Source organism: Colletes gigas, unplaced genomic scaffold (assembly GCF_013123115.1).
Source record: "Colletes gigas isolate AHSC1104 unplaced genomic scaffold, ASM1312311v1 Colletes_gigas_Sc00037, whole genome shotgun sequence".
NCBI classification, from domain to species: Eukaryota; Metazoa; Arthropoda; class Insecta; order Hymenoptera; family Colletidae; genus Colletes; species Colletes gigas.
In genome coordinates, this window is record NW_025106666.1 from 297,055 (window position 1) to 309,796 (window position 12,742).

At 32.5% G+C, this 12,742-nt stretch overlaps 1 protein-coding gene across 1 annotated transcript; it reads right to left on the bottom strand.

The window, feature by feature from the left end:
* Positions 1-280: 280 nt before the first annotated feature.
* On the bottom strand, positions 281-12,182 carry LOC122402484 (apyrase-like). Its single transcript, XM_043405306.1, has 12 exons — positions 11,964-12,182; positions 10,288-10,627; positions 7,692-7,917; positions 5,236-5,352; positions 5,093-5,173; positions 4,437-4,638; positions 4,026-4,131; positions 3,842-3,936; positions 2,524-2,678; positions 1,412-1,597; positions 585-679; positions 281-530 (listed from the first exon to the last, which is right to left on the bottom strand). Exons 2-12 carry the CDS (start codon positions 10,416-10,418, stop codon positions 290-292), a joined length of 1,635 nt encoding a protein of 544 aa, XP_043261241.1. The 5' UTR covers positions 10,419-10,627; positions 11,964-12,182; the 3' UTR covers positions 281-289.
* Positions 12,183-12,742: the final 560 nt, after the last annotated feature.

Genomic DNA, 12,742 nt, shown 5'->3' on the forward strand with positions numbered 1-12,742 from the left:
TCTTATATTGCACGATATTGAAATCGTTCTGGGCTTTAACCCACTAGAGAATATTTCCAACAATAAAATAATGTTCTACAAATATTTCGATCAGTCTTTTGTTCAATTTACAAGACATTAATTAGATTACAATAAAATGAGTATAATATTTTTACTTTCTTCTATAATTACTTGTTTGTAGTAACTGTATCGCTTAAAGGAAGTTTAAAACAGGTGTGAAACATAAAAATGTCACAAAATTACAGTGCCAAATAATAAATAAGTTAGGATTATATAATTCTTAATTGAACTATATTTTATTCCCATTCATGAATATCACTCGGCGATCTAGACCGACTATAATCGGGCTCATTTTCTTCATATATTTTGCCAATTGTTCTGCATCCGCTTCTCCGACGTTGTGATTGATGCCGCAGGTTGTAAAAGGGTGATATCCATCGCCAGCGCGAACCAAGAAGGATGGAACCACTATTCTGTACCAAATGTCGAGCTTCAACGGCTCAAATTTTGGCACTTCGCACGCGCGACACCTGAAAAAACAAATCTTGCGACCATTTCTGAAGAATCAAAATCGACAAAATTACCTTATTTGGACGTCCATCGCGGTTCTGATGTTGTTGGTCTCGTTGTAGGTCACTTTCAGTCCCGACCATACTAAAATTCCGTTCAACTCCAGAATCTGGAACGTCGAATCGCTTTGTATAACTTTAATAGCAGGCAACGATCATTTAACCTTTAACATAAACGCTACCACCGTTCAATTGAAAGACCGTCCGCCACAGATCACGCTATATTTGTCGTAATCTTATTCGGTGTAGTGCATACTTCCAATTATATACAAATTATGTAAATGTAGTAAATAGTCCAACGAAGTATTTTCAATATGGTAACCCACATAATGTGACAATGGTCGATAGTTCAGCTTTCATTTCATTATACAGATATAAAATAGACTCTTATTCTCTTTATTTCTATTCTTTCTTTAACTATTAATAAATAGTTCCTACGTTTGTAAAAAGGAAATTCCACCTGTATTAAGTGAGAGGTGTAGTTAAAACTCTCAGAGGCAATTGCAGAACGTTAAACGAGACGAAATGGTGCATTCAAGACCGCAACAGTTACTACACGTCGGTAAGAACGACAGTCTTCAACAGGAGACTATCAAACAGAATATAAAAATTCCACGAGAAATCGCAGAATGATTTTAAATAATTCCAAGTGCAATAATTACATGTTGATAACGCTAAATATTTAATAAAAATTTTACCTTTACAGTGTTTTGTAACTTTAGTTATTCAATTAATTCTCTTGAATCTAATATTTAATCTTTTGATATCAAATAGTTTAACTATTTGAAACACTGTAATCTAACGAGAGAAAGATTGTACAAAGAAATTATAGTAGTTTGTACCTGCATGATGCAACTGCCGTTTAATTCGAGGATGTCCCACGTGTTCTCAAAGGGCTGGGACATCATCAAATCACCAAAAGTGATGTCCTGATTAACTGATTCGATAGGAGCACGTATTCCTCCGGGATTCATACACGCGACAGCAGCATACGTCCAGAAAGTCTGATTTTCAGCCCGCTCCACGTACTACGATTATTCAAGGCAAAATTAATTAGAAAATTCGTGAATAATAAAGCTTATTTCGCCACGATTGTAGAACAAAGTAATTCGATGAAACTTCAAACCAAATTCGGTATGTCGATTATTGAAGAATGATTACAGAAATATTTCTGAAACGTTTATAAACTTAATTCAATTAACCAACTATATACGACAACTGTGACTCAGAATATTTATATTTAAAAAACTTTAGCTTATATTTAAATAATAAATAAATAAAATAATAAGAGTTATTGTATTTAAATAACTTTTATAGTTAAACCTTAAATCTGCATTTTGGATAGAATTTATATTAGACAGAATCAATTTTAACGCGATCGAGATAAAAATTGTTAAATGAAAACATGTCTGTTATTTCCAAGTATTCGCAAATTCAGTTTCTTGAAGAAATTGTCAGAGTATTTTAGATCTCCACTCCGTCCTAGGAAATACTTTTGTCAGCATTTAAAACTTTGCAAAAAGTTTTTATCTTTTCAAAGAAAGGAATAGAAATATTAAAATTGTAATAATTGTTCAACATTTGCCAACGAATAAAGAAATCGGAATAAGGAAATACTTCTGTCAGAATTTAAAATTTTGCAAAAAGTTTTTATCTTTTCAGAGAAAAAAATAGAAATATTAAAATTGTAATGATTGTTCAACATTTGCCAACGAATAAAGAAATCGCACGAAGCAATTACAATTTAAATAACAGGTTTGTTAGGATTCGAATCTCTTTTGTCTGACACTTGCTTTTTTTAATATAGTAAAAAATGAAAGGATGATCTAAAAAGTGATATCCGTTTTAATGAATCTTACAATATCGTTTGGAAATTTTCTAATATGTGCAATTTTTAATTTCTTTCCATATAACAAAGTAACACTTCTTTTCAAGAAATAATTTCTCTACGTACAGCATCCACCATTGCATCTGTGATTAAATTCCCCAAATTGCATTCGCTTCTGCGGCATTTATTGTCCAAGTAAACTTTCGATCGACCAACTTTTGACGACTCCTTTTCATCCACAGGTGCTCTCCAGGGTTCCAAAGCTTGCAGCATCGCTGGATCTGCAAGAAATTTGAATTTGAAAGTAATACATGTCAATCGTTTCACAACGAACAATGTAAAATAAACAATTTTCTGTCTCGCCTTTCTATTCATTTCTGTATGAAACATTTTTCAAATTCTAATTAATTGATACGAAAATAAAAATTGTCACTAATCCTGATTATTACTAATTAGTAACACTATTCATTTCTTACTTAATTATTGTGTCGCAAGATAGTTTTAACATTAACTTTTACGTATTATTTGTCTTAAAATAAAAAATATTAACAAATCTGTATCTTTGTTAAAATATGTTCATATATAATTTTACTCCAATCTTAAAAAGTTTATTTGATGATTTCAATGCAATATGCCATCTACTCAATTTTCATTTCATGTTATTCATTGGTGCCTTTAATTTCGTTAGAATTAGTTTATTTCTCATATTTTTAAAAATATTTCTCTTCTGCAGTACTGGGAATGATTTTCTTAACTGAAACATTTTTGCTTGTGCAAGTTCGCAAACCATTTTTTGTTTTCTTTTTGCCATAAGTCTTACATTATACATCGCGTCTGTATTTATAATTGTTTTTCGTAATGCAGTACAATCTCGAACTAGGCACCTTTAAAATAAAATTAACTAAAGTGCTACTTCAAATAAAGTTTTACCTCATTTCGTAATTCTTTTAAATTTCAAATACATTTTCGTTATCCTATGTTACGAAATAGCTTTGAGAATAATTATTCTGTATTTAAAATAAGAAAATAATGTAATGCATTAAATATATCGAAAATATAATCCATTCAAAAACTTTTGATAGAAGAAATTATAAAATTCATTGAGTTGATATAAAAATGTATCATTAAAATTCTTTATGTAAACAATAATACTCATTGTTTCAACGCTTGGTTGATATAAATACTTGCCATTTCAATCTTAAACTTAAGCACATATTATTTATAATCGATATTTTAGTTGTTTTGAGATACTGAAATACATATATTTATTTTAAATAGAATTATTTTAGGCCTAGCAGGACTTAATCATCGGATCTTCTATTTTTTTTTTTTGCAAAGAAATATTTATTCGATTGTATTGTGGAGCAGTTTGCGTTCTGTAAATACATCGAAAAACCAGCTAGCTCGGAAACATTTATACGATACTGTACATTTAAAAACTCACCCTCTTCGACGGAGGAATCAAGAAGAATTGGATTTCCGGTCCAATCAGCCACTTCGCCCTCCTCGTCAAACCAGACCGTTAAGTTCCCCAAATACCTGACGCAAACAGGGACTTCGTCACTTTCGAGAAGAAAAACACGGAGTTTAAAGTAACAGGGGAGATCGGTCGAGAAGGAATTACGAACTTGGTGTACGCTGCCGCCTGAACAATCAGGACTGTTCTCTTGGTGTTTTCTTGAACCACCACCACCGGGTACTTGTCTGCGGGGGTGTCGATGAATGGAGGCTTACCTAAAGACGTAAAAATAATTTTGTGATGAAATCAAATCTCAAGATTCCCCGAGAAAAATGCTAATTTTAACATTTTCTCGTACAATTCTGTGTATGCTTTTCGTCATTGGTTATTTTTTACTGTTTATTTTATAAATACTTGTTCGTGTAAAGAAATATGTGTCAGCGATACATAATGATACAACTCACAATTCTCCCAACAACTCAAAGTGCTATTTTTATTAGATTATCATGAAGTTTTATTCAACTTTTCAACTTTCTAATTCTATTCTAACTATTCGAGTGTTATTTCTGTGAATACTTGCCAGTGTAAAGGAACGTGTGCGAATGTCCACCAACAATCACGTCGACCAAAGGACACTGGGCGGCCATTTTTCTATCCACGTCCAATCCAGAGTGGCTCAAAACAATGATAATGTCGACCCCCTGAGATTTCAGTCTCAACGCCTCGTCGTTCACCGATTTTACCTCGTCCAAAAACTTTAACTTCCCGGTGACGGATATCGTCTGGTAATTTATGATGAGTACCAATTAAGGAACGCAAAGTCATTCTTTCGTTTAAATCTCCGGTCTCTCTAATCGTCTCTCTTTGTTAACTTCGCGCGACTATTCGCAGCTTCTTAGAATCTGCTCGATTCAATCGACGACAGAAACGTGACTCGACAAAAAGAATAGTTAACGACGTTCGCTATTTAACTCGCAGCTACTACGAAACCGTCTTAGTTACTTTGAAACTTGTTTGAGCGTGACCTTGGTGTCGCCATTATTAGAAAGTGAAAAAAAGAGAGGTTTTGCAAGATTAAAAGTGATGTTAATTAAGATTTCACGGAGATACGGTTCAACAAGATGTATATTTTAAGCTTTGATTCGATTTCAATGACGAAGATTTCAACAGTCGAATGATAGTTTTTGAGAATAATTATGTCGGTCGAGAGAAAGTTTAGAATGAATTGATACGAACGTTTGTGGTGGATAAAATGACACCAATGACTCCGATTTTGATACCATTTCTTAGAAGAATTGTACTGTTTTTATAGAGACCCTGAAAACGAGCAAGAAATTTTAAGTAAAAGAATCGATCGAAATTTCAATCATGCAACTAACCTGCATCGATGGCTCCTCGCTGGCATCTATATTGGCCACCACAACTGGTGCCTTTAACCTTTTCAAAAAGGGAACGACACCCTTGATATCATCGTCGAATTCGTGGTTTCCGATTGTCTGGAATTAGAGTTGGGCAAAATGTAGTCTGATTACATTTGTCACGATACGATTACATGTAATCACGCGGTAATTATTGACCACTTACGCTATTATCACAACCGTAAGTCTTTAAAACGTGTAATAACTATTTAATTACCGCGTGGTTACAGTGCGATTACATTATGATAACACGTAATCAGTTTACATTTTGTTCAATTCTATCTGGAATAAATAGGCGATAATTACAATATGTTCAGAATATTTTTATCTGTGACTTAACTTCGAATGTGAATAATCTTTCTCCTCTCTCACGAACAAATTTCATATCTAGTTAAAAATGTCTAATAACGAATGCGAATAACGCTATGAATTATAAAATAAAATTATATTTCACATTTAATGAGTAAAAGCTTATTTTAATAACTGTTTGATCGTGCAAACGTAACTAATAAATCGATACATGGTGTTTTAAATAACATTTATCGTTTCCTTGACTATTCAAAGGTTGCAATATGGCGAATTGCATTTAAAAACGTATGTTTCAAAGCGAATTGCAAAATTGTGTTATTGTAACTTTTGTTACTATTCCGAGAAGGTCTTCAAGTAGCATGAATATGAAAAATATTCCAATTCCAAAATATCCTTTTAAAAATATATTTTTATCCTGGAAATAAGGATACCGTCTTAAATAATTGATTGTATATAAAATGATACAAAAACGAGCAGGAGAAACACATAACATACCGATAAAAGTTATAAATTTGTGTGCACTTGGAGTCTGTTAATGATATATCAGAAAATTTTATCTTAAAAATCGTATGAAAATGATGAAAATGAATCCAAATAGAATCTTATTCGATATATTTTTAATTACACACACTGGGAAGTTTAGCGGAAGTAAGGAATTAAAAGTTGTAAAATTGATGTCCTCTTTTTTATATTTTAGTAATTAGAATGTTTTTTGGTGGGAAACACAATTAAAACTCGCGGAAATCGCTTTACAAAACGAGGATACATTTCTTACATGGAATATCAAAATCCACCAAAACTATTTAAGTTAAATTTCAATTGTAACAAATTTTTCTCAGATCAACAAGTTCATCCTTGACCATCTCTACATCTTCGATAAAATTTATGTTAGACAAGAAAGAATTGCGATTCCTCAATTTGAACGATATCGAGATAACAAATTTATTTTGCTCTAATTTTCCAATATACAGGGTGTTCGGCCACCCCTGGAAAAAATTTTAATGGGAGATTCCAGAGGCCAAAATAAGACGAAAATCAAGGGTACTAATTTGTTGATTGAGGCTTCATTAAAAAGTTATACATAGAAACATTTCCGGCTACACAGTATATTTTCGGTAACGAATTTTTTTCTTGAAAGTACGTAGGATTTCAGGGGTATGTGTATTCACCAAAAATGATTGTAATTGAGCCCCGCAACCAAAAATAATTTTTCCAGAACGATTTGAAATTTTTTAATTTTGTCGAAGAATTTGTCCACATTCCTGAATTTTTTTCTCGAAAGTGCGAATGATTTCGGAGATATGTTTATTCACCAAAAATGATTGCAATTAACCCCTTCAACCGAAAATAATTTTTTCAGAACGATTTAGAATTTTTTTTCGTCAAAAAATTTAGGCACCACTTCGATTTTTTTTCTCGAAAATGCGTAGATTTTCGGAGGTGTGTCTATTCATAAAAAATGATTGTAATTGAGCCCCGTAACCGAAAATAATTTTCCCAGAACGATTTGAAACTTCTAAATGTAATTTTGTAATAACTTTTTAACGAAGCCTCAATCAACAAATTGATATTATTGATTTTCGACTTATTTTGGCCTCTAGAATCTCCCGTTAAAATTTTTTCTTGTATACTAAACTTCTTAACATTTGCATAATTGTTTTAAAACATCCGTACTTATTTCGTTTCTTTTACCTTTATTACTTAATATCTCAAACTGTGTATTTACCAGTATACTATCCATGTCATTATATTAGTCAACATATTTACTAGAAATTCCCCAATGGAATTGATTGTAAATTTAATGGTGTGATAATAAAAAAAAAACTTATTCCGTTTTCATCGATTGGACAATCGTTGCGAATGGTACGCGGTTTCCTGGATTTTTATAATTATACGTGTATCGTTCGTCGAAATTCGGGGCCGATTCGTTCGATTTTATCGTTTGGACGCGGAATCTCGTTAACTAACGGAACGAGCACCGTATTCGAATAATCGATCGTTAAACTCTTTGACCCAATTAAACAGGTTACGAACAGCCGAAAGAATCCGTCCCGTGTTTCGTTTTCGTCGTCTTTTCTTTTTCACGGACTCGTTTCCCATCGTTTTACCATAACGTCGTGCGGCAGCATGTTCATGAACACAGCAGTCACGTTCCATCGATGAACATTGTACCAGAGCGTCCCCTGGAAATTGTCGCCGGCGTTCAGGAAAATTGGATTCGGTCTCTCCGCGATTAATCGTTTAACCGCCGTGGAAACCCTCGCGATTCCGCCGACGCAATCCTTTTCGTTTTCCTTGTGACACGTGCCGGAATGCGGTCCCGTTTGCACGAACCTGTACAGATTTTTCGTCGCATTTAATGCTGGAAACTCCATAGATACGACACTCGATTAAAACGAATAATGTTTTATACCCCAAGAGAAAAGGCATAGACGAATAAACATGTCTAAAGTGCCACCAAATTCAATTTTGGATATATCGATAGATCGGCCCCACAAAGAAAACTTTTTATTAACTCATTATTATTCACACTAGAATGAGCATAACTTAAAATAGGCGTTTACTGAAATTTATCTTCCAATTTATACAGGGTGTTCGGTAACCCCTGGGAAAAATTTTAATGGGGGATTCTAGAGGTCAAAATAAGACGAAAATCAAAAATACCAATTTGTCGATGGAGGCTTCGTTAAAAAGTTATTAACGTTTAAAATTCCGCCCGTGTTGAATTTTTTTTTTCATTTGGGGGTATGTCTATTCACCAAAAATAATTGTAATTGACCCCCGCAACTGGAAATAATTTTTACAAAACGATTTGAAATTTTTGAATTTAATTGTTAATAACTTTTTAACAAAGCCTCCATCAAGAAATTGGTATTCTTGATTTTCGTCTTATTTTGGCCTCTAGAATCATGTAAATTTTTCCCAGGGGTGGTCGAACACCCTGTATATCGCTATTAGTAGACTGTGGATATTCATGCATTTATGGGAAATTTTAATTTTCAAAAAGATACAAAGTGCATTTCATATACAAAAATATGAGAAATATTTGAAGTAAGATACGAATTATTATATTTAGGGGTTGAGACAATCAACTACAAAATCCCCACTTCATTAATTCGATTAATAAAAACATGAATTTGCATAATGATTTGCAGTCTACTTATCCTTACTATTGGGGTAGCCAGGGGACAAAACATAATTTACTGTTTAAGATTCGTTTCTTTTATTGTATGGAATACAAAATTATGAAAAAAATCATGGATATTATATCTAAAGGCGTACACGTTTTTATTGTTTTTCAGTCTTGTTATTAATGTGAAATTTTTTCAAATTTTTTTATGGGGTCGAATATAGTTAAAAAAATTAAAATCCTTATTTGTTTAGATTATTGTCTGAAATATTCGGTTGGCCATGTTTACATTATTACAGTTTTAGCAAATTGTTGTGATTAGTAATGTACAACCTCTTCAGATTTGTTGAAAAGGAATTTAGAGATCCTCTGAGAAATGTTGATATAAAGTATGCTATTTATGTATGAAAAATATGCTAGTATGCAGGGAAAATATACAAAATTTACAATACATTTTGCGATTGTTATGACATATTGTAATTCGAGCTACAATAAATAACGAATTTCCTAATAGACTAAATTAGTTCGTTCAAGAAGATATTCGACATGAACACGAAATATATAAAAAAGCATGCCATAACGTATTGTATATGTTTTTAAACATAAAACATAAAAACATGTGCATTATGCATAACATGCAAAATAAAAAATATATTTTTAGAATTCTCTATTCATAAAACATATTTCTGTCCAGGTCCCATTGCTATATCTGTTCTCTATAAAAATATACATTTGCATAAACATCCGAAACCTAGTCATAAGCAAAATTAAGGGATCAACAAATTTTGATAAAAAAATTGTCAAATTTAAACTACTGTAGCTTCGTAAAAACAAGATCGTACAACGATCAGCATATTTTAAAGCTTGAGGTCGATTTTCACATGGGTAAACCAATGTTTACAAAAATTTTCTTACATCAAAGATTAGAGTGAAAAACTGAAAATACTCTTCTTCTAAAAATACGATCAACTCGACCGATTCTACGGACCTCAATTCATTTTGTTTGCAATTCTCTCCTTTATAGTATCAAAGTACGATTTTTTGGGACGTTTTATCGCAGATTGAATGAAAAATGTTATAGTTTTGTCCGATAGAATTTGCACGTAATTTTAATCATGTTTCGTTAACTTTCTTATTTCCAATGGTTTCAGAATAAAAATTATATATTCCTATAAAAAAAAAAAACAATATTAAAATAATCCTTCGATATCAAGAAACATAAAAAATGTTAAAAAAGTGAACTTCTGGAACGTTATAATGGAATAAATGTAATAAAATTGTTATATTTCGGTCTGTTAATATATCTACGCTATTAAAAAATCACAATGGAAATTTATTTATACCTTTCCTACACGATATTATTAACAAGGTAATCTAACGTTAAGAAAGTTGGGAAACGTATTATTTCGCAGCCATTGTTCGGTGCAACCAATGAAGATTTAACTCTTCTATCGCTGTAATTGACGCGAACACTTGTTATTATTAGCGATAATTAGCGGTAAGATTTTCAATGACCTCGTTTTTCGACATCGTTTGATGAAATCAGTTCGATGCACAACTCGTGTGTGGCTTACCTTGCGTGAAAATCGTTTAGGTGTATCACCGATAGCTCGAATAAATCCTTTCGTCCGGTGTAATATACTCCTCTTTCGGTGAATCCCCAGGATATTTGAAACAGGAACACCAACAGCCAATTCGAACGCATCGTGGATTTGATATTGTTCCGATGGAAATCGCTTTATTCGCATGAAATTGCAGCTTTTCTCTGCGGATAACGCGTGCGAATTTTCCCCGATGCGCCGTTCTTGATTCCACGTTGTTGAGCTCGATTTTTGCGTACCCTATCTATCGGCAATTAGTATCGACCTGTCTCGATCGCTCGATCTTCGATAACAGCCCCCAATTATTCCGTAGCTGCAAAACAGAAGAATAAGCGTATTGTTACATTCGAGTGTGTAGGATTTCTTTTATGATAGATCGAACACGCGTGGACAATGAGATATTGCTCAAGGATTAAAGTAAATCTGGATTACGAAAGTTTCTTCGATCGATAAGACTGTTAAAAATTGATGCAAAGAATCGTTGCAACACAGTGTGTGTCATGCAATTGAATCGTATTTCCTGTTTCATTGGAGACAAAAAAAACTGGCACAAGAAAAACGTCGGAAACAACATGATCTATATTCCTTCGACCTCATTCCTTTTTTATACGCGTAATAACGCGGGAGTAAATGGAATTACAATATTTTGAAAAATGAAATCGTATTTGTAGTCGTTGCGCGAATCGATTATTCTTGTCGTTTTACGTATAAAAGTGCTAAGTTATGGGCATCGAAAATAGAATGCCTGGCATGATGTTTGAAAAAAACACGTTCGATATCAGAGCATTATCTGCATACTGCAACGTTTGCTATTCACTCCCGTGTTTACACTTTTTGTCCCACAAACGTAACTTTATGTAAGCTTCCATTATGGTTATCTCGTGAAGTATTTGTTTTTCGATGGTTTCATCATGGTACTGTAAATATAAAGTAATACAAATCATCAGTCTGTTTTTAAAATTTTATTTTCTAAAACTACTCTTTTTCTATTCCTACCAAAAACTTATCGCGTGAGAGTTTTTTAAATAGTTCCATAAGCATTCCAGTTTCTGCAATAAAAAGATTTCCCCCAAATCCAAATACTTCGTTTGCCCGAAATCAGGGACTAAAAATAACAGTTACATAATAATGATAATAACATGTTTTGATTACGGGTTTGATTACTCGTGTATACAAACAATACAATGTAAAATATATAAGCTGTATGAACAAAACTTGTTGACATTGGTGCAGTCAAACAAATCATATAAAGTGATATGAAACTCCTGGCAAATAAGATTATAATGTCTTCTAGCAAAAACTTAATAACTCCAAAAGTACATTATTAATTCTTATTGAAAAAATTATTGTTAATTTGGATTTAATTTTTTTTCTTCTTTCCGTTCTTCTTATTATTTATTAATTATCGTAGAATCAACAAAATGTTTGTATAGTTGAACAGTTTACGTTGATATTAAACCCATTGTTAAACTAATAACATGCAAAATGGAAAAGTTCATAGCGTTCGAAAGGAGAGCAAAAATTTTTTCCTTGAATAAATTAATTTTATATCAAATAATTTTTCCAGTTATCCCAAACACCAATTTGAAGAACGTGGTTTTGAGAAAAACGTGTTTAAAGTTTGTAATAAAGCTTTAAAATACGCTTACCTTAAACAAAAAATCGATCTTTTAAGTCTGTTACACGAGAATCCCCCTTAATCGATAAAATGGAGGAAAAATGCATGGAGCTAGCATCGAGAAAAAGAACTTATGTATTGCTGAATTCGTAACGTGTATTGATCGAACGAGTTCGTCGAAGTCTCTTTTTCTCTTCGCGGATGGTTTTATCAGTAAAGAAATAAATAAGAACTGCACTGTTTATTTGTACAAACTCGCGTATAAGCGAAGAGTTATTTTTCGCGAATGGGGGAAAACACTCGTTTAGTTCGACGATTATAATTACCGATCAGCACGTGTAATTTTTATATCGAAAACAATGCTATCTGTAAATATTCTAAATGTTTACGAATATTTAATTAAGATAAGAAACACGCACCGTGCGAACAAACATATTCATGGTTATTTAAATACTGTTACGACATCATAGTCGTGCAACTCGACAGACTTACGACCTTATCGTTTCGAGGAAAGTCAGAACTGACAGAAATATGTTTGACATAAATTAATTCAACGACGCGGAATTCATTGATGGTGAATTACTACTTCGAAACACTTGTGTTTGTGTGGCAAGTTCAATTTTTCAAACTTCGACTACGAAATTCGTGTTTTTCCTAGGTGATATCGATGGAGAATCAAAGTTTGAAGAATTACAGTAACCTTCGATTTTCGACAGTAGAATATCTGATTTTATAATTTTTCAAAATTACATTTCGTTGCATACGTTTAAAGAAAAAGAAGAAAATTTAAACAAATTATTACGCAATTCG

Excerpts from the sequence above, each read along its gene's own strand:
- LOC122402484 (XM_043405306.1), bottom strand. The coding sequence starts at position 10,418 with ATGCGTTCGAATTGGCTGTTGGTGTTCCTGTTTCAAATATCCTGGGGA. Across the intron at positions 4,639-5,092 it reads TCATTTTATCCACCACAAAC|ACGATATCCGTCACCGGGAA; the intron begins GTTCGTATCAAT and ends ATAAATTACCAG. Across the intron at positions 2,679-3,841 it reads TGATTCCTCCGTCGAAGAGG|ATCCAGCGATGCTGCAAGCT; the intron begins GTGAGTTTTTAA and ends AATTTCTTGCAG.